Source organism: Globicephala melas, chromosome 11, assembly GCF_963455315.2.
Source record: "Globicephala melas chromosome 11, mGloMel1.2, whole genome shotgun sequence".
Taxonomy (NCBI): domain Eukaryota; kingdom Metazoa; phylum Chordata; class Mammalia; order Artiodactyla; family Delphinidae; genus Globicephala; species Globicephala melas.
In genome coordinates, this window is record NC_083324.2 from 37,826,363 (window position 1) to 37,850,294 (window position 23,932).

A 23,932-nucleotide genomic window follows, 5' to 3' on the forward strand; every position below is an offset into this window, starting at 1 on the left:
CACAGGGCCTGCCTGCCGTGTTCTGCCAATCCATTGGATTGGTTGTCCACGTGTCCTTCATATGTCCAGCTTTCCAGCTGCTTGTTCATCCAGTGTCTGTCTTTCTGTATATGTGACTGGTCATCTCTCTATGTGGCTAACTTGTCCATCTGACTCAGCCTCTTTCCACCTATCTGACTGTCCATTGTTCATCTGTCCCTAGCTTGTCTGCTCCTGCATCTGTTTTCTGGTCAATCCAACTCTCCATGCAATTGGGCCTGGCCTCCAGGTGGACTCTGAATGTCACTGCCATCCTAGAATGAGGGACTTCAGGCCTCAGGCTCCTCCTTTCATCCCAGTTCTGCTTCCTTAAACCCCTACACTCACAGCCCCTTCCATGTCATTGGTCCCATTCACAGGGTAATGGCAGGGAGCACTAAAGGAACATGAGTTCAGAGGAAATGACACCAAAAAGAGAGGGAACCTAAGAGACCAGTCAGGGCTGCAGACACACCCCAGGGTACAGGGCCTCCTGTGCCATGGATCCCAAGCAGCACCCAGGCCCACCTCTGCCTCCCCTTCCCTCACAGGTTACTATTTTGAGATCCCTTCCATCGGTGCCATTCGCATCAACACGCAGGTGAGACTGTGGGGGCGCCCCTGCTCCCAGCCCCTTGTCTTTGCTTCGCGGGGTCGTGGGAACCATGGGCTGCTGTGTGATGAGAGCGCCCCCTGGTGGCTAATTGACACATGGGGAGGCAGGACAGGGAAGATACAGTGGGAGGGGCAGACTCATGACGCCCCACCCCTGCCCCCACCACCTCCCCAGGAATATCTAGATGTATTGGGCAGGCCCATGGTGCTGGCGGGCAAGGAGGCCAAGCAGGTTCAATGGACCAACGTGTACGAGGATGCACTGGTAAGGCCTCGGGGCAAGGAAGGGGTGGGGCTGGTGACCTTCCCCCCAGGATGTGCCCACAGGGTCAGGTCCCATGCGGGCCCCCTTATGGTGGTAAACCAAACAGAGGAGAAAGAGAGGTGGCCTGTCCCCACACCCCTGCTCTGAACACTCAGGGTGGGGGCATGGCTGGCCACAGGAGTCTGACCCATCCTCCTCCTCTCCCTTCAGGGGCTGGGGTTGGTGGTGACAGGGACCCTCCCTGTTTTCAACCTGACGCAGGATGGCCCTGGGGAAAAGAAGGTGAGGTTCCCCACTGGGGAAGGGCTAGTCATGCCTGGGGAGAGCTGTGCATGCCCAAAACAGGTCTGGGATGGAGCGCGGATAGGCAGGCCTCTAAACGGGACAGGGGCAGCAGCTTGAGAGCAGCTTGAGGCCATGGGCATGGGCAGTTGGGCACAGTGGCTCCCCCCATGGAATTGAGCCTGTTGCAGACCCCCTGCCTCTGCTCCCAGAACCAGCTGATCCTGGGCGTGATGGGCATTGACGTGGCTCTGAATGACATCAAGAGGCTGACTCCCAACTACACGGTGAGTGTCTACCTGCCCATCTCCCTGTTCCGCCTCTCCTGTGGACACAAGCCAGGCTCAGCAGAGGCTGATGAGGATTCCCACACCTCTGTGGAGTTCTCCGAGTTCAGGCGGTCAGGGAAGGCTTCCAGAGGAGGTGATCTTGGGCCCAAAACTGGGATCAGCAAACTTCTGTAAAGGGCCAGATTATAAATATTTTAGTCTCTGCCAGCCTAAATACTCATACTCAATTCTACTGCATTGAGGAAACAGCCAGAGACGAAACATAAATAAATGGGCATGGCTATGTTCCAATACAATTTTGTTTGTAGATACTAAAATTTGGATTTCAAATAATTTTCACAAGTCATGAAATAGAAATCCCTCTTTTTCAGTCATTTAAAAATGTAAAAACCATTCTTATCTCACAGCAGTACAGTAACCGGCAGCGGGCCAGATGTGGTCCATGGGCCCTAGTTTGTCGACCCCTGGTCCGTCACATAGGCAGGAGTGTCCTGGGTAGAAAGGAGGTGAAGGCGTACCTTGGAGGCAAAGGGAACTCTCTGGGCAAAGGCCTGAAGGTGAAAAACAGAATCATAAGCCAGGGAAGGGGCCAGATCAGTGTGGCTGACCCAGGGCCTATGGCAAAGAGAGTTTGGGACTTGGTTGTGAAAAGGTTGGGAGATGTGTGTCAGCATGCTTAAACCTGAGCCACATGAAGGCCCCAAGTCTTTGGCCTCCATGTGCAGTGAGAAAACTGCCTCAGAGAGCTAAGGGGTGAGTCCAGAGTCCTGCTTTTCTTTCCCTTACACTTGGAAGGGACACCCCAGGTAGTCCAAGGGTACACTCGTCCCCCTGCGGTCTACCAAGATGGGGACCAAGAAGAGGCCGTAGTGGGGAGAGGAGGGGAGGGCAACAGCAGCCTTGTGGGGCCAGTGGAGGTGGAGAGGGTCCGCTGACTGATAGCGCCATGAGAACCCGGGGGAGGGGCTGAGAAGGCCAAATCACATTAAGGTCCCACAGAGCTGGCCAGCATGGGCCAGGGCTAGTGCATGAGGGGCACCAGCCTGCTGGGCTTGGCTTGAGAGGTAGGCTTGGGGCCGAGCGACATGTTGGGGTCCCTGACCCAGGAAGGCAGATGGCACCCCCCAGCAGCGTGGGAGGCAGGATGAGGAAGAGCTCTGGAGCCCAGGAAATCCCTGCCCAACCCTCCAGGCCCTAAGCTCCTCTATCTATACCCCCAGCTTGGAGCCAACGGCTACGTGTTTGCCATTGACCTGAATGGCTACGTGTTGCTGCATCCCAACCTCAAGCCCCAGGTGAGCCAGATGGGTGGCCTGCAGATGGGGGGTAAACCCTGTGAGAGAAGGTCCTGACTTCCTGCCCTGCCTCCCCTAGACCACCAACTTCCGGGAGCCTGTGACCCTGGACTTCCTGGATGCAGAGCTGGAGGATGAGAACAAGGAGGAGGTAAGGAGAAGAAGAGGAGGAGGGATGGGGGCGGGCATCCAGAGCAGAGAAGGGTAGGGGCCCCACCCTTCACGTCTCTGACCCTTCCAGATCCGTCGGAGCATGATCGATGGCAACAAGGGCCACAAACAGATCAGAACACTGGTCAAGTCCTTGGATGAGGTGAGAAGGTGGCAGAAGGGGGACAGAAGGTCAGGGTGGACACCCTCCTACCCCCCACTCCACCCCAGCCTGCTTCCCCAAGCACCTGACCCAGCCTTTTCTCCCAGAGGTACATAGACGAGGTGATGCGGAACTACACCTGGGTGCCTATAAGGAGCACCAACTACAGGTGAGTGGAGCCAGGCTGGGCAGGCAGGGAGGGGCAGGGCAGCCCCAGAGCCCTAGCTGCCCCTCCCTCCCCCACCCCCGTGTGCCAGTTCTCAGCGGCTGTGACCACGATCCCAGTGGGGCCCCAGCAGCCAGGGCTGCTTACTTCTCACTCCTGGGTGCTCAGTCCCAAGGGTCCCTCGCTGGCCCTTCATGAACAAGCAGCATCTCCTGGGAGCGCACAGTGGAGACATGACAGTGCATCTGATGCCTCCCCATTCCCCACCACCCTCTCTACATCCCTCCCGCCTTGGATTGTATCCCTGGATGTGTGCATGCAGGATGTCATCCTCAGCACGTTCACCGGCCTGCTCTCAGCAGTTGTCACAGCCTCAGAGAGTGTACTGACTGCCTTCTGCGTGCCCCAAGAGCTGGTCTCCTTCACACTCCAGCACCAGCCCATGACTGCCCCTCACTGTGATAGTGCCAGCCCTGCTTTTAGCTGGCTCTCACATGGCCTGAGTCTCTGGGGACTATGGACCCCCGTCTCATGGCAACACCCCCACCCCCATCCCCACAGCCTAGCTCACTGACAGTATTCTGCCCCTGTGAGTCTGCTGCTGGCCAGCTGGAGGAGACTGGCTGGGCAGGTGGTGTGCTGGGGGAGGCCGCTGGGGCGAGGGGTGGGATGGGGATTTGCTTTGGGGCTGGGAGTTCTGAGGCCTCCAGGAGAGTTCGGGAAGTGGAGGGCCCAGGCCCCTAGGCCCTGAATCTCTCACAGCTAACCAGGGAGAGGTGTCCCTGGTGGTCGGGGGAGGGGATGCCACAGCCTGGGCCTCTCACCCAGCTCCAAAGCCGTGGGGAGGAGGGTGCCAATGGGGCCCGCCTCTCTCCAGCAGTGACCTGTGCTCCTCCCATCCCCTCCTCCCCAGCCTAGGGCTAGTGCTCCCGCCCTACAGCACCTTCTACCTCCAAGCCAACCTCAGTGACCAGATCCTGCAGGTCAAGTGTAAGTGGCCCGGCCCCTGCCTGCGCCCTGCACCCCCGCCTTTGCCCCGCACCCTGGCTGGCCCCAGGCAGCATAGCCAGCCGCTTGCGGCCAGGCGGCCCCTCCTGCCCAATCTGCCCGCCCCCCAGGCGCCCGCAGGCTGGGGCACCAGCCATCGGAAAGTCTGTGGAACTCTGCATGCTTGCCTTTTCTCAGATTTGGTTCCAGACCATTCTCTCATGGTTTCCATTGAGGTTCTGTTTTTGGTTTCTCCTCCTCCGTGTCTTCCCTCCTTAGCCTGCCTCCCCCACACACGCCTGGGGGCTGAGTTCTTGGAAGACACCCCCTCCTCTCATCCCTCCTGCCCCCTGCTCCCTGCGCAGCGCTCTCCCGCTGTGGCACCACCCCCGGGTCTCTCTCCACCCTGCCCCCTCTTCTGTCCCCCCTCGCTCATCCTCCCTTATTTTCCTCCTCACCTCTTCTCTCACCTTCTGCCTCCATCGCCTTCCTGCCCCCTCACTCTCTCCCTTTGCCCTTCCTCCTTCCCTCCCTCTCCCTCTCGCCCTCCTGCCTCCTCCTTTCCCCTCCCTGCACCCGCACCTTCTCTCCCTACCGCTTCCTTCTGCTCACTCCCTCCATTTCTCTCTCCCACATCCCCTCCCTCCCACTGTCCATTCAGTCTCTCCCCCTCTCTTCTCCTCTCACACTCTCCTCTCTCCATCTTCTCTCCTACCCCTTCCCCTCCTTTGCTCCCTTCCTCGGGCCTTCATCCCTGCCTCCCCCACCCTCCCTGTCTCTTGCCCTTCCTCCTTCCTTCCCTCCCTCTCCCGCTCCTCTGCCTGTGGCTCATCCCTGCATGTCCTGCTCACCTTGGGCCTCCCCCAGAGGCCTCTGGAGCCCGTGGCCCCGCCTGCCCACCGCCCGAGGTCACTGGGAGGGAGGCTGGGGCTCCGGCCCCACCGGGCGCCCCCCACCTGCCTGGCTGACTGGGGCTCATCTCCTTTGAGTTTTCTCGCTCTCTCTTTCTCTCTCATGTCGTTTTTTGCAAGAAGTTTCCTTTCGGTATGATGATGAGACACAATATTTTCATTCAAACAGCCATTGAATAAAATATTGTTTGTGCCCCTCCCCTTCCCCTCCCCCTTTTCGTTTGTTTTTGTGTTTGTGTTGTTTTTGTTTTCCTCGCTTTCTCTCTTGGTGGACTGTCCCAGTGCCAATCAGCAAACTGAAGGGCAAGTATATTCAGAACCAGTGCACCCTCCTCTCCCCACCCCACCCCCTGCCCTCACGCCCCTGCTTGCCCCCCTCCCTGCCCAGGACCAGCCAAACCCCTGCTCTCCAGGGCTCCCCCCCAGCATCCCCCGGGCTCCTCTAGTTCTTGCCTTTCCTCTGATCCCTAAACCTCTATTAGAGCCAGCAGCCCTTTCCCCTGGCCCTGCCTGCAGGGTGGTCTCCGGCGTGTTCTGAGAGCTCAGGCCCTCTCCTCATCCTCCTGGCTCCCTCTGGGCAGGCCTCTGCCCCCCACCCCACCTTCTCTGTCCCTCCAAGACAACTCAACAGTGGGGACAGGGCTAGATGGCTCTCTACCACCTCCCACCCACTAGGGCAAGGGGCCTGAGATGTAGGGGGTAGATCAGTCCTCAAAAGGGCTTATGTGAGGCTTCCTCGGGGATATTCTCCCTCCTCAGATCTCTCCAGTTTCTCTCCACAAGCTGGCGGCCCTCCCAAGGGAGACAGAAGGCTTTGGAAGCCCCACACCCTGACCCTGGGGCCCAGGGGCAGGATAGGGCAGCAGCCAGGCCACCAGGAGAGCAAGGCAGACCCAACACTGGCCTAGGTGCTGAAACCCCTGTCCCCTGCCACCCCTGCTACTCCTGGTGACTTTGTAAAGGCCCACTGGCCCAGCCCTGCCCTGGGGTGCTGGCTGCTCCTGGGAAGAGTGGTCAGGTATGGAAGGTGTTCCCCTGGGAAATAAAGGCAGACTCAGGGCCCCTGGGCCTGGCTGGGAACAGAAGGGGATCTTTCTGGACCCCAAGGGCCAGCAAAGGAGCTTAGAGGGAATCAGGCTGGGGGTGAAGAAAAAGATTCTGGCACTCAGAGGTACTTAAGCCAGAGACTTTGGGAAAAGGTAGGCAGTGAACTCACAGTCCCTGGCAAAGAACAAGAGTGAGAGAGGACAGCACACAAGGGTCTCTGCCGCTGGTGCACAGAGAGGCCCCCCCACGGAACACCGAGGCAGATGGGCCATGGAGAGCCATGGGGAGATGTCCTGTCCCCAGTCCGCATGGGGAAGTAGGGTCTCCCTAAGAAGCCCTAGTGGCCCTGTCCAGCCTAGTCCAGCAAAGGGGATCCAGCTGCCCCCACTGGCCTGGGTGGAGGTGGAGGACGTGCCCTACTCCCACTAGCTTGAGTTGTCTTGTCTCCCCCTCCTACATCCCTCCCAGTGACCCCAGAAATGCAGGGCCCTGATAACAATGACAACCATAGCATAGTCTCCCTTCCTCTCCCCCCACCTCTTTTTCTTTCTCCTCTTCTTCCTCTCCCCACCCCAACCCTTCCCTGTTGGCTTGTGTCCAAACCCTGCCTCACAGTCCTATCAGAAAGCAACAGTCCAACCAGTGACTGCCCAGCTCCTCCAGGCACCCAAAGTCCCCCTCCCCAGAATCTTGCAGTGCACTGTGGGAGTATTTTGGAACAGGGAAGACCCCTCTTCTGCAAAAATAAAGCACTGGGACTTCCCTGGCAGTCCAGTGGTTAAGATGCCGGGCTTCCAATGAAGGGGGGGCGTGGGTTCGAACCCTGGTCGGGGAACTAAGATCCCACATGCCGCGTGGCAAAAAAAAAACAAAAAAAAAAAAGAGGTTGGAATCTGGGTGAAAGGATAGGGAGGTGCATTGCCCAGAATAAGAGAACAGAGGGACACCTCCCAGACTCAGACCAGCAAGGTGGCCAGCCCAGCTGGGCAGGGAGAGGCCCCAGAGGAGCCCTAGTAAGTAGCCACATCCCCAGATTCACTCACAGACCCACACAGGGACCTTTGCACACATGCGCACATGCTTACACACTCATGCATACACACGTGCTCTCACATGCACATACACGCTCATACATATGTGCTCACTCTCACACACGTACAGGCCCAGTCGGTGGATCCCTCAACAGCACCCCATGCCTTCTCTGGAGCCCCCAGCTTCTCCCTTGCTGCTCTGAGCCCAGACAGGTCCTCGGAAGGATAGACCAGACACAGGCCTTCTGGATAGACCAGAACCTGCCCTCATGCCCCCGGCCCAAGAGGGTGTTCATGTTTGAGCAGCGCTTCTGTGCCCTCCCAGCTCCCAGACTCTCCTCTCACAGTGTGGGAACATTCAAGGATCTCCCCTCACCCAGCCTCCTACCCCAGGGAAGACCACTGGACCCCGACAATGCACTGCAGCCCACCCCCAGCTGCCCACACTGTCTCTGGTTGGACTGTCTGTGCCCGTGAGGAACCCCCTCGGTTTGGCCATGTTGATGCCTGACACAATAAAAGCAAGACCTACCAAAATGCAAACAGCTACAGCAAAGAGAGATAAAAATCCGCAGCCAAAAGCCAGTTCCATTCCTCAGAGTCTCTTTGGAGGAAGGAAGCTCAGCATGCGGTTTTTTCCATTATGGATGTGATAAGAGCGAGACTGGTGCCTCCCCCAGACCATGCATATATATAGCAGTGTGTGTATATATATGTGTGTGTGTATGTCCGTGTATATGTGCTATACAGCCGTATGGAAGCATATACAGCCACGCCAAGGGACTCACTGCCGACAGAGGACCAGGCCTGGGCAACATATTGGCTATAACTGCCCTCCTCCTGCGATGCTGTAGTCTCCACAGGCCCTCCCCGCCCGCCTCTTCTCTCTGGCTCGAACTTGAACATGGAAGTGGCGGGTTTCCTCTTTGCTGGTGTCTCCCTCCCTCAAGCCACCCTCTTCCCTGTCCCTCCAGCCCCGTCAGCTCTGAACCCCTGGCCTCCGGCCTCCCCAGCCCCCGCCGGATAACCCCCCGTTTCTGTTGCAGATTTTGAGTTCCTGCTCCCCAGCAGCTTTGAGTCTGAAGGACATGTTTTCATTGCTCCCAGGTAGCTTGCGTGTGGCCTTGCTGAGGTGTCCTCCCCCAACCTGACCTCCCTGGGCCCACCTCCTGCACTGCTGCCTGGAGCTATGTGTCTGTGTCCTGTGCAGTGTCACCCTGCCATGCACAGCCCTGTATGTGTGGCCGTGTGCATACCTGGGCCATGTAGGCACACCAGGCACCAGTGCCCGTAGCTTCAGCTCCCACCAGGCCTCGGACGGGAGGGCTCTGGACTCTGTTGACCTTCCCTGCCCTCCCAGGCCACCAGGAAGGAGCCCTTTCTGCCCTGCGCCGGCTGTCTGCAGCACGCCCCTCACTGGGCAGCTGCTGCTCTGGTTTGTGGCGCCCTCCCCACCCCACCCCCACCCCGCACCTGTCCTTGTCCCGTGTCAGTCAGTGTTTGTGTGGGTGTGGTGACCGAGCCAGCCAGAGCCCCTGTCGGCAGTGCCCCATCTAGGTGTGGTGGCTCACTGAGGACGGGAGGAGGATGAGGGGATGGGGACTACGAAGAGCTCTCTGGAAAGTAAGGGATCAGGGCCCAGCACAGACCTGGGCCTGGACCATCCTTGGCATGCACCCTCGTGTGCACACCCTCTGTCTGTTGGCCCACATCTGAGGAGGCCAGCAGGCCGCCGGGTGGTGAAGCCCTCCCCTGTGGCCTGGGCTTTGCATGAGGGCAGGTGGGTGCAACTGACAGAGATCCATGGGCACTCTCAGGTACCACACGGGGGCTCTGGACACTCCTAACCTCCATGTGTGTGCACGTGCGTGCATGCACCCACAAAGTTCACTGTGACTCTCTGTAGATGTGTGTTTGTATTTGTGAGTCATCATGTACATTTGTAAGAGTCCAAGTGTAAATGTGGGGTGGCCGTGTGCATTGGTGACTGTGGGAATGTATGGAAAGGCCTGTGTGGCCCACAGGACCCTGAGGGAGCTCTGAGGGCAGGGACCATGTTTGTTTTTGTCACCTCTGTATCTTTGGCACAGGAGAGCTCAATAAATATGTGTTGGGTGAGTGTAAATGTACATATTATGTGAGGGGGAGGGATTGCAGGTGACTTGTATCCCAAGTTCAGCTGTATGGGTGTCACTCTAAGTGTATCAGGTGTGTTCTCCCCCATACAGAAGTGCAGGCTGTGTACTGCACAAAGGCCCTGGGAGCAAGTGGGGACTGAGATTCAGTCCCAGGTGCCCTCACCAAGCTTTGGGCCCTAGCATAGCCTCGGGAAGAGGAGCATTTAAAAATTTCCCACAAAGTTGCTGCCATGCAGGCCAGTGAGGAGGTCTCTGGTGGCAGGGGTATGGATGAGGGATTAGGCAGGAAAGATAGCTCCATGTACCAGGGTAGAAGGACTGCTTGCCAAGACTTCCTGGGGAGCAGAACCCCAAGCAGATCTCCCTGCTCCCTTCAGCCCCTACGTTCTCTGGACCCACATTCTGAGCCCAGAGAGGACCTTGAGGAGGTGAGGGATTTGGCCTGTCCATCTCTGGGGGAAGAGCACCCTGGGCAGAGGGAACAGCCAATCCAAGGAGCCACGTGTTCCCACTGACTTGGTGACACCCTCTGTGGTATGATGAAAAACACTAAGGCTCAGGGAGCTTGAGTGAGTTGCGCCAAGGTACACAGCCAGGAAGCAGCAGGATGAGGTCTCAGACCAACTAAGCCAGTGTCAGGACTCCACCCACTGTGCCCACGGAACGCTATGGCACACAGTTCGACGAGCCAGCCATGAGGCATTTCCTGGGGCCTCCCAGGTGCACCGTCTAGCTCCAGCTACACAGGAGAGGTGAGAGGCTCTGCAGGGCCATGCCCAGAAGGGAGAACCTGCTTGGGTGGTGGAAGCAGACCCTCATTCTCTGCTTCTTGCACTTAAGCAGGTCAGTTCTGCCCCTGTCCAGACCTGGTTACCTGCTGGGCGTATAGTCACTGCAGCCTGTAAGAATACACATGCCCCTCCCTGAGGCCTGGGCTTCTCAGCGAATGGCCAGGCAGGCCTGTTGGGAAGCCTCAACCCTATTGCCCTGTGCATTCCCCCAAGCCCACTCTTCTTGCCCCTCCCCACCCCCAGAGAGTATTGCAAGGAACTGAATGCCTCAGACAACAACACTGAGTTCCTGAAGAACTTCATTGAGCTCATGGAGAAAGTGACTCCAGACTCCAAGCAGTGTGAGTGACTGGTGGGGCAGCGGGGTCTGGGCAGTGCCAGATGGCAAGGGGGCAGCCCAGAGGAACCCAGAGACTGGGCAGGTGTGGAAACATGCAGGCCCAAACCAAGGGCAGGTCCTGGGCCAGGTCATGGGGAAGGTTCGGAGCCTTGGGGGTAGCGGGGAGAGTGGGCAGGGATCCACAAGAAGATCCTCCCTCCACCCCAACCCTCCTGTTCCAGGCAACAACTTCCTTCTGCACAACCTGATCTTGGACACGGGCATCACACAGCAGCTGGTGGAGCGCGTGTGGCGGGACCAGGATCTCAACACGTAGGCACCACCCAGCCTGTGGGGGCAGGAGGCTGGGATGGGCCCAGAGGCGCTGGCCGTGCCCTGCAGAAAGTAGGTCTGTGACCTCACCTCCCTGCTGCCCCCAGGTACAGCCTTCTGGCCGTGTTCGCCGCCACTGATGGTGGCATCACTCGCGTATTCCCCAACAAGTAAGTGACCTGCCCCACTATCCGACACCCTGCCCCTGCTGGGACCCCGCCTGTCCCGCTGCCCAGAGGCCTTCTTTCATCTGCTGAGACCACTGCCCCCACAAGCCACCCCTCCACCAACCTCTTGTGTGACCAGGGCAGCTGAGGACTGGACAGAGACCCCTGAGCCCTTCAATGCCAGCTTCTACCGCCGCAGCCTGGATAACCATGGCTATGTCTTCAAGCCCCCACAACAGGATGGTGAGTGTCCTCCCAGGCGCACAGCAGCAGGTGGGAAGCTGAGGCTTCTCTGTTCAGCCAGGGCGAGGCTCTGCTCTTTGAGGTCCCTCTCAGATTCGAGGCTGGCTGGCTGAGATGGGGCAGATAAAGAGAGGGCTAGGCTGTGCCAGACGCTATGCTGGGTGCCCGGTGCTTAGGCTGAGGTCAGCCATGCCTTGGGTTCCTGGGCTCCCAGGGCCCAGCACAGAGTGGTCATGTGGCTGCCAGCCCCTACTCCTGACCACCCCACCTCACCCACCCCCAGCCCGGTTAAGGCCGCTGGAGCTGGAGAATGACACGGTGGGCATCCTCGTCAGCACGGCTGTGGAGCTCAGCCTAGGTGGACGCACACTGAGGCCAGCAGGTGAATACCCAGGGCGGAGGTAGGGAAAGAGAAAATGGGCAGTGTGCTGCCCAGGTAGGTGGGCATTGATGGCCCCTTGCTCTCCCCCACAGTGGTAGGCGTTAAGCTGGACCTAGAGGCCTGGGCTGAGAAGTTCAAGGTGCTAGCCAGCAACCGTACCCACCAGGACCAGCCTCAGAAGGTATTTGGTCAGGGATGAGGGCAGTAAGCCCAGAAGCACCCATTCTGGAGTCCCCAGGAACCCCTACCAGTCCTCCCACTCAGAGTGGCTCTGGTGCCTATGGGGAGGCAGGGTCCCCGATGTATAAAGGGTGATGGGAGGAGGAAAACTGGTGGGCACTTACGGTCCTTGCTCTCTGCCCAGCAGTGCGGCCCCAACAGCCACTGTGAGATGGACTGCGAGGTTAACAACGAGGTGCGTGTGCCCTGAACCCTAGCTTACCCCACTCCTGGACACCTGAGTCCCAAATGCAGCTCCTAGCCCATCCCATCCCTTAGCCAGTGGGTCTCAACATCCCACCCTGACTTCACAGCTTTACCAGAACTGGGGGAATGGTGCCCCCTCCACTCAGCTACTGGACTGCCAGGGTCTGTGGAGGAAAGGCTGGGCTGGAGCCCCTCCCCATCTTCCTCCCCCTTTCCCACCTCTCAGGACCTGCTCTGTGTCCTCATTGATGATGGGGGATTCCTGGTGCTGTCAAACCAGAACCATCAGTGGGACCAGGTGAGGGTCAGGAAGAGGGTGGAAGGAGAGGGTCTGGGTTTGAGCCTTCTGGGGATATGGCACTGCCAGCCCTGTGACTACCACTGCCTCCCGGCATCCCCAGGTGGGCAGATTCTTCAGTGAGGTGGATGCCAACCTGATGCTGGCACTCTACAATAACTCCTTCTACACCCGCAAGGAGTCCTACGACTATCAGGCAGCCTGTGCCCCCCTGCCCCCGGGCAACCTGGGTGCCGCACCCCGGGGCATCTTTGTGGTGAGCCCCAGCAATGCCTGACCTGCAGATGGGGGGACTGGGAGACCTGCCCACAGATGACCCCCTACCTCTAACGAGAAAGCTGGGGGTGAACCAGGTCCAGGGGCAGCAGTGGGAGCCCATGCCACTCTCTCCACTGCAGCCCACCATTGCAGACTTCCTTAACCTAGCCTGGTGGACCTCTGCTGCGGCCTGGTGAGTCCCCAGGGGAAATGGGAGAGGGAGGGTGCTCCCTGGGCAGGAGGGCTGGAAAGAAATGGGGCACGGTACTGGCCTCGCTGACCACTCCCACTCGGTGACCCATGCCCTGCAGGTCTTTGTTCCAGCAACTTCTCTATGGTCTCATCTACCACAGCTGGTTCCAGGCAGGTAGGTAGGGCTTTGGAGGTCCCTCCTCAAAGCCCCTCCCCAATCTGAGACCTATTCCAAAGGGAGGGCGGGGCTTACGGCTGAGCGAGGCTCAGGGTGTAGGGGTGCAGCTGAGGGGCTCTGGACCCTCGCAGACCCCGCGGAGGCCGAGGGGAACCCCGAGGTGCGCGAGAGCAGCTGCGTCATGAAACAGACCCAGTACTACTTCGGTTCGGTGAACGCCTCCTACAACGCCATCATCGACTGCGGAAACTGCTCCAGGTGCGCGCGCTGAGCAGGCCAGAGGGGCGGGGCCGGGGCTGCAGCGGAGGGAGGGGAGGGGAGGGGAGGGGAGGGGAGGGGAGGGGAGGGGAGGGGAGGGGAGGGGAGGGGAGGGGCGGGGCGGCGGGGTGGGGCGAACCTTAGCGCCCCGCCTTTCTGTGCTGCCTCCAGGCTCTTCCACGCACAGAGACTCACCCACACCAACCTTCTCTTCGTGGTGGCAGAGAAGCCGCTGTGCAGCCAGTGTGAGGCTGGCCGGCTGCTGCAGAAGGAGACACACTGTATCCTTCCCGCGCTGCTCCCCGGCCCCTCCCGCCCAGCGCGTTCCCTCCGTGCCGCCGCCCCCTTGACTCCCCACCCATGCCCAGCGGACGGCCCGGAGCAGTGTGAACTGGTGCAGAGACCGCGATACCGGAGAGGCCCACACATCTGCTTCGACTACAACGCCACGGTGAGGAGGGGGGCGGCGGCCTTGACCTGCAGCTCCCCTGCCCCAGGGCTAGTGCGGCCCTGCGCACCCGCTGCCCGCCCAGCCCGGGCAGACCGGCTGCTCCTTGTCTCTTTCCACAGGAAGATACCTCAGACTGCGGCCGCGGAGCCTCTTTCCCACCGTCGTTGGGCGTCTTGGTGTCCCTGCAGCTGCTACTCCTCCTGAGCCTGCCTCCCCGGCCGCAGCCTCAAGTCCACGCCCACCCTTCTCGCCGCCTCTGAGTGCCCCTCCCCCCACCAGGCCTCCCCGCCGCTCCCCTGCTCCCTCGCCCCACACTTCCCACCTTAGAGCCTCGCCCCCCTCCCTCACTGAAGGACCTGAGTGCGTCTGGCCCCGAGAATCTGCGCCTTGGGGGGAGGGGGGGTCCCGAAGGAAGGCGCCGCAGGTCTTTGGCCCCCGAGCCACGTCTGGCTGCTGAACTGTCAGAGTGTCCCCAGACCCCTCATTCCCACTGGACTCACCCACCCCGGAGGGCTGGGCCAGGGAGGCCACAGTACTGGTGCCAAACCAGGCCTCCACAGCCCGCCCTGCCCCGAGGCTCCCTTTGTGTGGAAGACCGAGGTCTTGCCCCAGTTGGACTCCTCTAACCTGGCCCTTCTGCTACACCCAGGACTAAATCTGGGAATAATGGAGGAAATTGAGATGGGCAGTTTGAGGCCTGTGCATCCCAGCTTAAGTCCTGGCAGGAGAGAGGTCCTGGGGCAGCCCCCAATGAGCTCCTGCCTCTCTCAGGCCTACAGCCACCTGTCACTCCCCAAGCCCGGCAGGTGGCAGGACAGTGACAGTGACACCGGCTAAGACTCAACCCCATACACACCTGGAGCCCTGAGGGCAGAAACTGGACTCCGACATACCCAGGAGGGCACACACACAAACACAGACGTGCACAGACACACACACCCTGGGGTGGGGTGAGGGTGGGGGCTCACAAAGCCTTATACGGGGTGAGGGGTTGGTGGGAGGTTGGCATGTGCACACTCCATCTCCTGCTCACCGTCCGCCTCTTATGTGACCTGTAACCCAGCTGGTCCCCCATCTCTAAAGCTGAATGTCAAACAGTGCCAAATGCTGGGGCAAAGGGTGAAGACCCCTCTGTCCTGACCTAGCCGCCAGTGTCCCCTTATTGCCCCTGACCCTGCCAGGTGCTCATTGTAACCATTTCTCACTAGTGTCAGGCCCCCAGTGGGACCACATGCCACTGCCTGCACCCCTCAGCAGAGGAACTCTCACCAGGCATCACCCTTTGCCTTAGCGGGGGTGACTTGATTACTCCTAGCTGGGTCATCCCACCCCCAATCTGCCCCTTATACACTCAGGCCTGTCTCTTTCCCACTCACACACTCCCTGGCCAAACTGCTCCTCCCTGCTGAACACACACTTGCACATACATATACACACTCTGTGCACATACACAGGCTGGGCCTGGGAACATCTCTTCACACCATTCATTCTGGTCATTTCTTGCAAAGGCATCCCAGCCTGGGGGCCATTGGGGGACTGAGGGCAGGGGGATATGGCCATAGGGCTCAGATGGACTGGGAGGAGGGGGGGAGGGTGATACATTAATTAATGGCTCCGTTAATTAATGTCACGTTGCTTGTCGCTTTCTCAGTGTGTGTGTATGGTCCATGCCCACTGCTGGTGCCAGGGTGGGCACCCATGCTGTATACCCAGCCTAGATGCCAGCCATGTCTTGCAGGGGCGTGTGTGTAACTGTAGTGTAGTCAGGTGCTCAATGGAGAATATAAAAATAAAGAAAGAAACATATACAGATAAATTAATATATATTTTAAGTTTAAAAAACAGAAAAGCAGACAAAGCAATCCCCATCAGGTAGTTGTCAAACCCCCAGCTGGGTCTGATCCTTCTCATCACCCACCCGACCTGGCTGTCCCCTCACCTCGGGCTCGGGGGATCTGTGGGGGACTGGGGGGCCATTTCCTTTTATCTGCCCTTTTTTTTGGTTGTTCTATTTTGTACAGACAAGTCAGAAAAACAACAGCGACAAAAAAGTCAAGAAACTTTGTAAAATATTGTGTGTGTGATTCCTTGTAAAATATTTTCAAATGGTTTATTACAAAAGATCAGTTATTAAATAATGTTCATATTTTCACTTCAAATGGTTCCCATACACTGTCTCTGCCCTGGAGTGAGGACTGGCTGGCTTGAAGACAGGTGGCCATGACCTCAGAGCCCCACTTACCACTTAATTGGGAGTGAAGGCCATAGCAATCCAGGTCTCTGGTGGGTGGAGGGCATGACGCTTCCCAGGCCTCCTAAGTGCTAGATCCTTGACATCCTTTGTCTTGTATAATCTTATCAAAAGCCTCCAGGAAAAACTGTCTTTAAAAAAAAAAGTCTCCCAGAGGCTCAAGGCCAAGACTGTGGAGGAAAGAAGATGGAGATGAGATGCAGGCTTCTAGCCAATAGGATCAGACTACCAGGTCATACGCAGGTCCTCCAGGTGGAGCAAAGAGTGACTACCTGGCCCAAGTCCATGACTTCGTGCTTGAGAGCCAGTGCTGCTGTCCAGAGGAGGCCAAGGTCTGGCCCACCCACAAGCATGATGGCTGCTCCTTCCCAGCCCAGAGGAGGCCTGGTGCTGTCAGTGGCCACTGCTGCTCACGCTGGAACACAGCTCTGAGTCCATTTCAGCAAATCTCGGGCCTCCCTCTGGCAAGCCCTACACCCTTGTTCATTTTAATCCCAACTCTCTTAATAGTCAATCCTATTCTGTGTGACCTTCGAGTTTCTTTTCAACGGGAAAGACTTATAACCACCAGTGCAGAGATTTCCCAGTACTACTGACACTTGCTCTCTTACAGTACACACTCCACACTATGCACTCACCCTGTGCTGAGTACTTACCACACATTAGAGTTGGATATTAGTTTATCTCCATACCGCAGATGAGCAAATTGAGACTTAGGAGAAATCCTTTCTCCCAGATGCAAGAAACCAGCAAAGGTTTTGGAAATGAGGTGGCCTGTGGCTTGGGGACCTTGGATGCTAAATAAATAAAAGAGGGCATTCCAGGTCTTAGTGAAGACACCTTTCCTCACCCTCTGCAAGGGTTGGCCACAGAGCAAAGCCTAACTAGCAACCCCTGAGGCAGCTCCCATGCTCCGCAACAGCCCCAGAGGTCCTGGGGTAGACCTGCCATGTAAAATACAGAACATCCAATCAAATTTGGAATTTCAGATAATCAATGAATATTCTTCAGTATGTTCCCAACATTGCATGGGACATAACTATGCTAAAAATTGAAGACATGCTTATACTGAAAAAATTATTCATTGTTTAACTGAAATGCTAATTGAGCGCCCTGTATTTTGATTTGCTATATCTGGCAACCCTACCCTGGGGTGACATGCAGCAGGAACCCAGAGCCCAAAGGTAAAGGAAAGCAACACCTTTTGTGATCTGGAAGGCTGTGCACACGTCGGCAGTTGTACTGAGATCAGTGGCGGAAAGGAAGGGATTCTGCACTTTATAAATGTACTTTGTCATATATTTATTTTAATTATATGCATATTAAAAAAAAAACTCAATATACAAAAAACAAAAATCAGTTTTGCACAGGACACAACCTACCTGAAGCCACCGTTGCAGTGAGGTGGAGACCCAAGGCCAGCCTGACCCAAGTTTGTGGAGAGACCTCTCTTCATCAGGATCAGCGATTGACTGTGGTGAGGAAGAGAGTCACTAAGAGAAGTCCAGTCTCACCCCTTTGGGGGCTGGAGATCCGAGTTCCGGTATGGGCTCCACCTCATTTGTAACAAGGGCAGCCTGGGCAACACACTCACTGAGCACCCAGGGTGGACTGGCATTGTACACGCCAGTCCCCCTGGATCCTCACGGTAGGTCCTGTCATCATCCCCATTTTACTGTCCATGAAACTGGGTTTCAACAAAGTTCGGGAATTTGGCCATTGTCACACAGCCGCCAAAACGCAGAGCAAGAATTCCAACCTGGGTCAGGCACACACCAGACCGCGGAAGTTCCAGGAGTTCGCGCCCCCTGGACCATCCAACATTCCTACCTGCACACCTGCCCACTAGGACACACCCACTCAGATAAACAGGCACACACTGAGCCAATCCTTCCGGGAAATTCAGCACGCGCGTGGCCTGCAGCTGTGCTGCCGCTGGTACCCGCTGCTCTCCAGAGGTTAGCGATGCCCGTTCACCCTCCCCCACCTCTGGAGAACCGACGGAAACGGTCCTGAGAACTACAACTCCCAAGCACACTCTCCTCTTCCGGCGCACAGCCTCCTGGGACTTGTTGTTCTACCCAGAACCCTGATATCCGCTGGTCCCGGCTCCGGCCGAGGACTCCATGTCCCAGCATGCCGCGGAACCGTAAGGCCGACGTTCAGAGGGCGTCCTGCAGCCTCTCCGAGCGCGCAGGCGCAGCGCCGCTGTTTGTCGGCGCCTGAGAAGGGAGGAGGTACGGTCGAAGCCGAGGCCGAGGCGGAGCTGACCAGACTTGACTCCGACCCAGAACCAGCCTCCAGTCCCGCGTCGACCGTTGGGCCCCAGAGTGGATGGAGAAGATCGAGCCCTGAGATCACCGCCATTCCGGTCGGCGCGGTGGCCACACAGAGCAGGCAGTTAGGCGTGCCTAAGCTGCCCAGGGTCTTCCCTCAGATCCCCGGCGAGGGGCCTAGGCCCTGGCCCCGCGACCAGGCCCGGCTCTGCCCTTTGGGACCGGAGTCGACCCGACCGGAAGTGGACCTTTCACCGGGGCCATAGGCCAGTGACTAGGTCGGACCCGGGCCTCCCGTCGGGGCCGGACTGGGACGAGGCCCCGGGGAGGCCCCTAGCCCACTAAACCCTTTCCTAAGGCCGACGCCCGCCAGGAAGATGCAGCGCGCCCTACCGGGCGCCCGCCAACACTTGGGGGCCATCCTGTCCAGCGCCAGCGTGGTGGTGAAGGCTCTGTGCGCTGCGGTACTATTCCTCTACCTGCTGTCCTTCGCCGTGGACACGGGCTGCCTGGCGGTCACCCCAGGCTACCTCTTTCCACCCAACTTCTGGATCTGGACCCTGGCCACCCATGGGCTGATGGAACAGCATGTGTGGGATGTGGCCATCAGCCTGGCCACAGTGGTGGTGGCTGGACGTTTGCTGGAGCCCCTCTGGGGGGCCTTGGAGCTGCTCATCTTCTTCTCAGTGGTGAACGTGTCTGTGGGGCTACTGGGGGCCTTCGCCTACCTCCTCACCTACATGGCTTCCTTCAACTTGGTGTACCTTTTCACTGTCCGCATCCACGGCGCCCTGGGCTTCCTAGGTGGTGTCCTGGTGGCACTCAAGCAAACCATGGGGGACTGTGTGGTCCTGCGAGTGCCTCAGGTGCGTGTCAGTGTGGTGCCCATGCTGCTTTTGGGGCTGCTGCTGCTGCTGCGGCTGGCCACACTGCTCCAGAGCCCAGCGCTGGCCTCCTATGGCTTTGGGCTGATCTCCAGTTGGGTGTATCTTCGCTTCTACCAGCGCCATAGCCGAGGCCGAGGTGACATGGCCGACCACTTTGCCTTTGCCACCTTCTTCCCTGAGATCCTGCAGCCTGTGGTGGGGCTGTTGGCGAACTTGGTGCATGGCCTCCTGGTGAAGGTAAAGATATGCCAGAAGACAGTGAAGCGCTATGATGTGGGTGCCCCATCCTCCATCACCATCAGCCTCCCAGGCACAGACCCTCAAGACGCAGAGCGGAGAAGGTACTGTGGAATCTTACAAAACCTTGTCGAGCTAGGATAGTATTATTAATCAAGTCACATTCCATCTGTTGAGGTGCTTGCTGTATGTAGGCTGGCAGCCTACAGTCAGATGTTGGGGCGGATTCAGAAAGAGAAAAGCCAGCTTGTGGCCTGGAGCTCAGCATTTAAGTGTCTGGGCTGCAGGAGGTGCTTTCCAAAATTAGGGAGTAAAAGTGGCCTTTCTCACCACTCAGGCCGCTTAAGTTTCAAGAAATGCCCTGCTTCCTTTTGAGCTGTGTGAGGGGCAAATGGAGAGCCAGGTACACGTAACCCTGGCCTTGTCTCAGAATCTCCAAATCCTAGACACTGGTCCTGTGGGAGCCAGAAACAACCTGCTGGTCCTTCTTCCCCTGTGAGAGAGGGACAGAGAAGGAAACATGGGATCCTTAAGAGATGGTCTGGGCCACCCTAGTTTCCAAACGCTGGACTACACTCTCTTCCTGAGCCTTAATTCAGATGTTGTGCTTCTCTGCCGCTTATTTATTGAGAGGGAAGCCTGGGGTATAACTAGACTTAGACACACCCCCTCACCCCCACCACCCCCGCCTACTCTGGCAGGCATGTGTCACCAAACCCAGGGGACAGCCACATGACCCACCGAGGGAGCCTGCTGACCACACCAGGAAGTGGAGACAACCTTTTCATTATCTGTAAACCAAGCCATCTGCACCATCAGGAATCCCAACTGAATTATTCACTGAATGCACCTTGGCCAGGGCAGGACAGATCTTTTTTAATCCATCTCTTTCTGTCTCTCCCAGGTCTGTGGACTTACCAGAGTGGTCACAGCTCTGTTTCCAACATTATTCTTTTTTTTTTTTTTTTAATTTTATTTATTATTTTTGGCTGCGTCGGGTCTTCATTGCTTTGCGCGGGCTTTCTGTAGCTGCGGCGAGCGGGGGCTACTCTTCATTGCAGTGCGCGGGCTTCTCTTGTTACAGAGCACAGGCTCTAGGCGCATGGGCTTCAGTAGTTGTGGCTCGTGGGCTCTAGAGCACAGGCTCAGTAGTTGTGGCGCACGGGCTTAGTTGCTCCACAGCATGTGGGATCCTCCCTGGCCAGGGATCGAACCCGTGTCCCCTGCATTGGCAGGCGGATTCGTAACCACTGCGCCACCAGAAGCCCCCTCAACATTATTTTTGAGTGTTTTTTTTGATGCAGTTACTTGAGTAGTGAAATTTAGAGCAGGCTCTGTTCATACTGTCTGCATTTGTCAAAGCCTTCTGTTTTTGCTCACCTGTGTAATGAGTTCTTAGCAGGCAGCTTTATGAATTCAGCTGGAGTTGTCCCTGTGCCTACTCTCCACTGGGGCTGTGGAGTGTGGGCCACACCCCTTTCTTGAAGGAGTTTCCAGCTGGGGAAGGCCACAGATTACTATGGTCCAAGGTGGCAGGTGTTGAAAAGTACACACGGCATGCTGCAGAGCTTAATTGTGGGCTCTACAGTTTTTGTCTCTGTGGCTGATGAATCCTAAAGACCGAGGTCTCTATTAACCTTATCCAGTGGAGGCGATGCGGTCAGGAGGGCTGGGCCTGGTAGAAACTGAGCTGTCCTCAGAGCTGTTCAGGTGATCCCAGGCCACAGTGGTGGCCCCTCCCCCAGTGGAGATCTGGGATTGTTAGGGTTGGCTGAACATTCGAAAAACCTCTACGCAGCCCCAAGAAAATGGACAGGTGGAGGCAGATTGGGGTGGGGGGTGTCAGGAAGTGGGTTCTTGGCATAGTCTTGTGGTTGTTACCTTGCTTGGGGATGGGGGTTACTCCACCAACCAGTTTGACATCTTGCTGCATGCCATTCCCTGACCCAAAGAGCTAGTGATAGTGGGAGGCAGGGGTTCCTACCTTTGACCCTTGTGAGGGAGTGATTAGCATGCCACCATCTCTCTACCTTGGCAGGCTTTAAACAGAATTGACAAGGCAGTCTCCAGAATGGGAGCCTGGGTCGCAGCATCCTGTGTGTGCCAAGTTGCCATGGTGCCAGGCTGGAGGACAGGGTGGAAGTGTGCTGGGGCTTTCTGTGCCTATGTTGTTGTTGTCCCTCTCGTCATGTTCCCTGGCATGGTGGAGATTTTGGTTTTCTGCTGGAACATGGAAGGCTATACAGGTCCCCCATGCTGGTGGCACAGACTTGGAGGCATCAGGGGTCCACAGTGACCACTAGTAGAAGTGTTACCTGGCAGCATGGGCATCCCAACTCCTGGTGGGCAGGGTCCCAAGTGCACGTATATACTTTCTTCTAGCGAACTTTCCCACCTCCCTGCAGAGTGGGGTCTCCAGGGGTCTGCCCAGTGAAACCAGTAGGCTCTGGCCTGTGCCCTACCCACATGGATTGTTTCTCCTTCCTCTCCTTCTGCTAGGACGCTGTGTGTTCCTGCTCTAACACAGGTCCTGGTGGGTTTGGAGATTCTTCTCGGAAGGAGAATATTAGAGTCAGTTAGGAGGGGTGAGCTGACCCAGGTTGGCCCTGCTTCCCAGGCTGAGAGCCAAGGCAGGTGCTTGAGTTCCAAACTTCCCCACAGACCCTTGCCAGGAGGCTCAAAATACTCCTAACAAGGAGAGGGGGGAGAAGTAATGCCTTGAATGTGATGCCAGTGCCTAGCAGAAACTCACATGTCCAGGGACTTGCCCTTCCACCTGTCTGCCCAGGGACACCAGCTTTGCCCAACCTTAGGCACCATCCTCAGAACCATTCCTGGGGCTGGCCGGTGGGCAGGCTGGCAGGCACCCAGCTGGCCTTCTCAGCCTGGAGGTGCCCCAGCTATGGAAGGAAGGCCCTACAGCCTTTGGGTCCTCATTCTGATGGCAGAGTGTGCCCTAATCCAATCCCTGTGGAGCCCTGGGCCCTGTATGGGGAAGGAGAACCCATAGGGTTCTGAGAGAGGAGTGTGAGCAGTACGGCATGTCAGTTTCCTGGGGGAGAGAGTGCAGGGCATGAGCCAAGTTCAGATCCTGAGTGACCTGTCATCTTTCCTCTGGCCCCAGGCAACTGGCTCTGAAGGCCCTCAACGAGCGATTGAAGCGAGTGGAGGACCAGTCCGTCTGGCCCAGCATGGAAGACGATGAAGAGGAGGCTGGGGCCAAGGTGGATAGCCCCCTGCCGTCAGACAAGGCCCCCACGCTCCCAGGGAAGGGGCCTGTCCCAGAATCCAGCCTGATCACCTTTGAGGCAGCTCCCCCGAAGCTGTAACTCTAGACCACCTTGAGTGTAGCACCTCTTCTCCCAAGCCCCCCCTGACACACTCTCAGCTACTCCAGGGCACTGACTGCTCTGAGGAGAGGGAAGAAGGCCTGCTGGGGGTTGCCACAGACTTCTGCTATTTCTCGCCAACACTACCCAGGATTCTTGCTACCTGGTTCCAACTCCAGACAACCACTATGCCAGGCATGGGGCCTCTGAAGCACAGCCAGCCCAGGCCATCTGAGGTAAGACTGTACCTCAGCAAGCAGCCTCAAGCAAGTGGCTGCAGGGGCACTGGTGCCATGGCTCCTAAGCCAACCCTCACACCTGATACTGGTTGCCGAGAGCCCTGAGCCAAGGCAAGGATTTGCCAAAAACATTCTGGGGGTCCAGCCAGTGCAGGAGCCAGTGCAGGGCTGTACATCCCTGCCCGCCCACAAAGAGACTACATTCATGTCAAGATTTCTGATTCCCTCTGCTGTGGCCATAGCTGCTTCTGGGCCAGAACAGTCACAGCTCCCAGGTATTTTCTACAGGACCACTTGAGTGGGCAGCCAAGCCCAGCCTCGCAGTATCAATAAAGCAGTTCTTTGAGGTATGGCTCCTGGGCTCTGTTAGACCACCTTGTGCAGCCCCCTCATCATGCTCAACTGCAGAGTTAGACAGGGACTTAACTCTAGGTTCAAGGGCTTGGTCACCAAAGCTACACCAGCTGGATAAAAAGCCCATTGCCCTCATCCCCTTCCCCCCATCACACTCCCCCTTGCCTCACCACCACATGCCCACTGTCAAGCAGTCTTCCCAGAGCTGTCACCTCAGGCTCTTACTTACTTTCTGCCTCCCTGCACTACCTGGTGAAGGAGGCCCTGCCTGGAGGACCTGATAATTAAGCGCCTCTCTATCATAAGGAGTTGTTCTTATCCATGACTCACCTCCAAGACAGAGTGCTCAGGGCCTGGCATCTAGGGAGGCAGCCCATCCCCAGTTCCCATCCTGTCATTGCCCAGATTTGACCACCACAGTCTAGAAACTCCAACATATGAGCAGCTGGGAGACTGAAATACACACAGCCGCACCATTCACAGCTACAGCCCTCGGGCCTGCTAGGGCCCTGAGTGGCTTGGGGTGCTTAGCCAGATCCGGGGGGCTAGTGTGCCAAGAGAGCTTTAGCCCCTCAGTGAGCAGCCAGGGACGGGTCCCCATCTTGCCCAGCTGCCCATTTTTTCATGCTGATGGCATTAGCAAGAACTATCCCCAGCTTTGGACTGTTCCTCCCATCCAGTCTTTTCAGTCTTAATATATATATA

At 57.5% G+C, this 23,932-nt stretch overlaps 2 protein-coding genes across 8 annotated transcripts in view; both read left to right on the forward strand.

Moving 5' to 3' along the window:
• The window catches only part of CACNA2D2 (calcium voltage-gated channel auxiliary subunit alpha2delta 2), a 139,669-nt gene extending 123,335 nt beyond the window's left edge, over positions 1-16,334 (forward strand). Inside the window, exons 14-39 of one of the 7 annotated variants that reach the window (XM_060307585.1) lie at positions 570-619; positions 809-898; positions 1,109-1,180; positions 1,393-1,467; positions 2,691-2,765; positions 2,845-2,916; positions 3,007-3,078; positions 3,186-3,247; positions 4,158-4,234; positions 5,425-5,445; positions 8,267-8,327; positions 10,393-10,490; positions 10,711-10,801; positions 10,909-10,971; positions 11,108-11,211; positions 11,495-11,593; positions 11,686-11,774; positions 11,958-12,008; positions 12,246-12,317; positions 12,421-12,573; positions 12,716-12,768; positions 12,887-12,942; positions 13,077-13,203; positions 13,375-13,483; positions 13,565-13,654; positions 13,774-16,334. In XM_060307585.1, coding sequence (XP_060163568.1) covers positions 570-619; positions 809-898; positions 1,109-1,180; positions 1,393-1,467; positions 2,691-2,765; positions 2,845-2,916; positions 3,007-3,078; positions 3,186-3,247; positions 4,158-4,234; positions 5,425-5,445; positions 8,267-8,327; positions 10,393-10,490; positions 10,711-10,801; positions 10,909-10,971; positions 11,108-11,211; positions 11,495-11,593; positions 11,686-11,774; positions 11,958-12,008; positions 12,246-12,317; positions 12,421-12,573; positions 12,716-12,768; positions 12,887-12,942; positions 13,077-13,203; positions 13,375-13,483; positions 13,565-13,654; positions 13,774-13,914 — 2,123 coding nt within the window. In that variant the 3' untranslated portion in view covers positions 13,915-16,334. Of the gene's footprint in view, positions 1-569; positions 620-808; positions 899-1,108; positions 1,181-1,392; positions 1,468-2,690; positions 2,766-2,844; positions 2,917-3,006; positions 3,079-3,185; positions 3,248-4,157; positions 4,235-5,424; positions 5,446-8,266; positions 8,328-10,392; positions 10,491-10,710; positions 10,802-10,908; positions 10,972-11,107; positions 11,212-11,494; positions 11,594-11,685; positions 11,775-11,957; positions 12,009-12,245; positions 12,318-12,420; positions 12,574-12,715; positions 12,769-12,886; positions 12,943-13,076; positions 13,204-13,374; positions 13,485-13,564; positions 13,655-13,773 lie in introns of all 7 variants that reach the window. The other 6 variants (XM_060307586.1, XM_060307587.2, XM_030867250.2 and 3 more) reach the window with 6 other exon arrangements.
• Positions 16,335-18,122: 1,788 nt separating this feature from the next.
• TMEM115 (transmembrane protein 115) lies at positions 18,123-23,220 on the forward strand. The gene is made up of 2 exons (XM_030867260.2): positions 18,123-19,409; positions 22,430-23,220. Exons 1-2 carry the CDS (start codon positions 18,559-18,561, stop codon positions 22,632-22,634), a joined length of 1,056 nt encoding a protein of 351 aa, XP_030723120.1. The 5' UTR covers positions 18,123-18,558; the 3' UTR covers positions 22,635-23,220.
• The last annotated feature ends 712 nt before the right edge of the window (positions 23,221-23,932 follow it).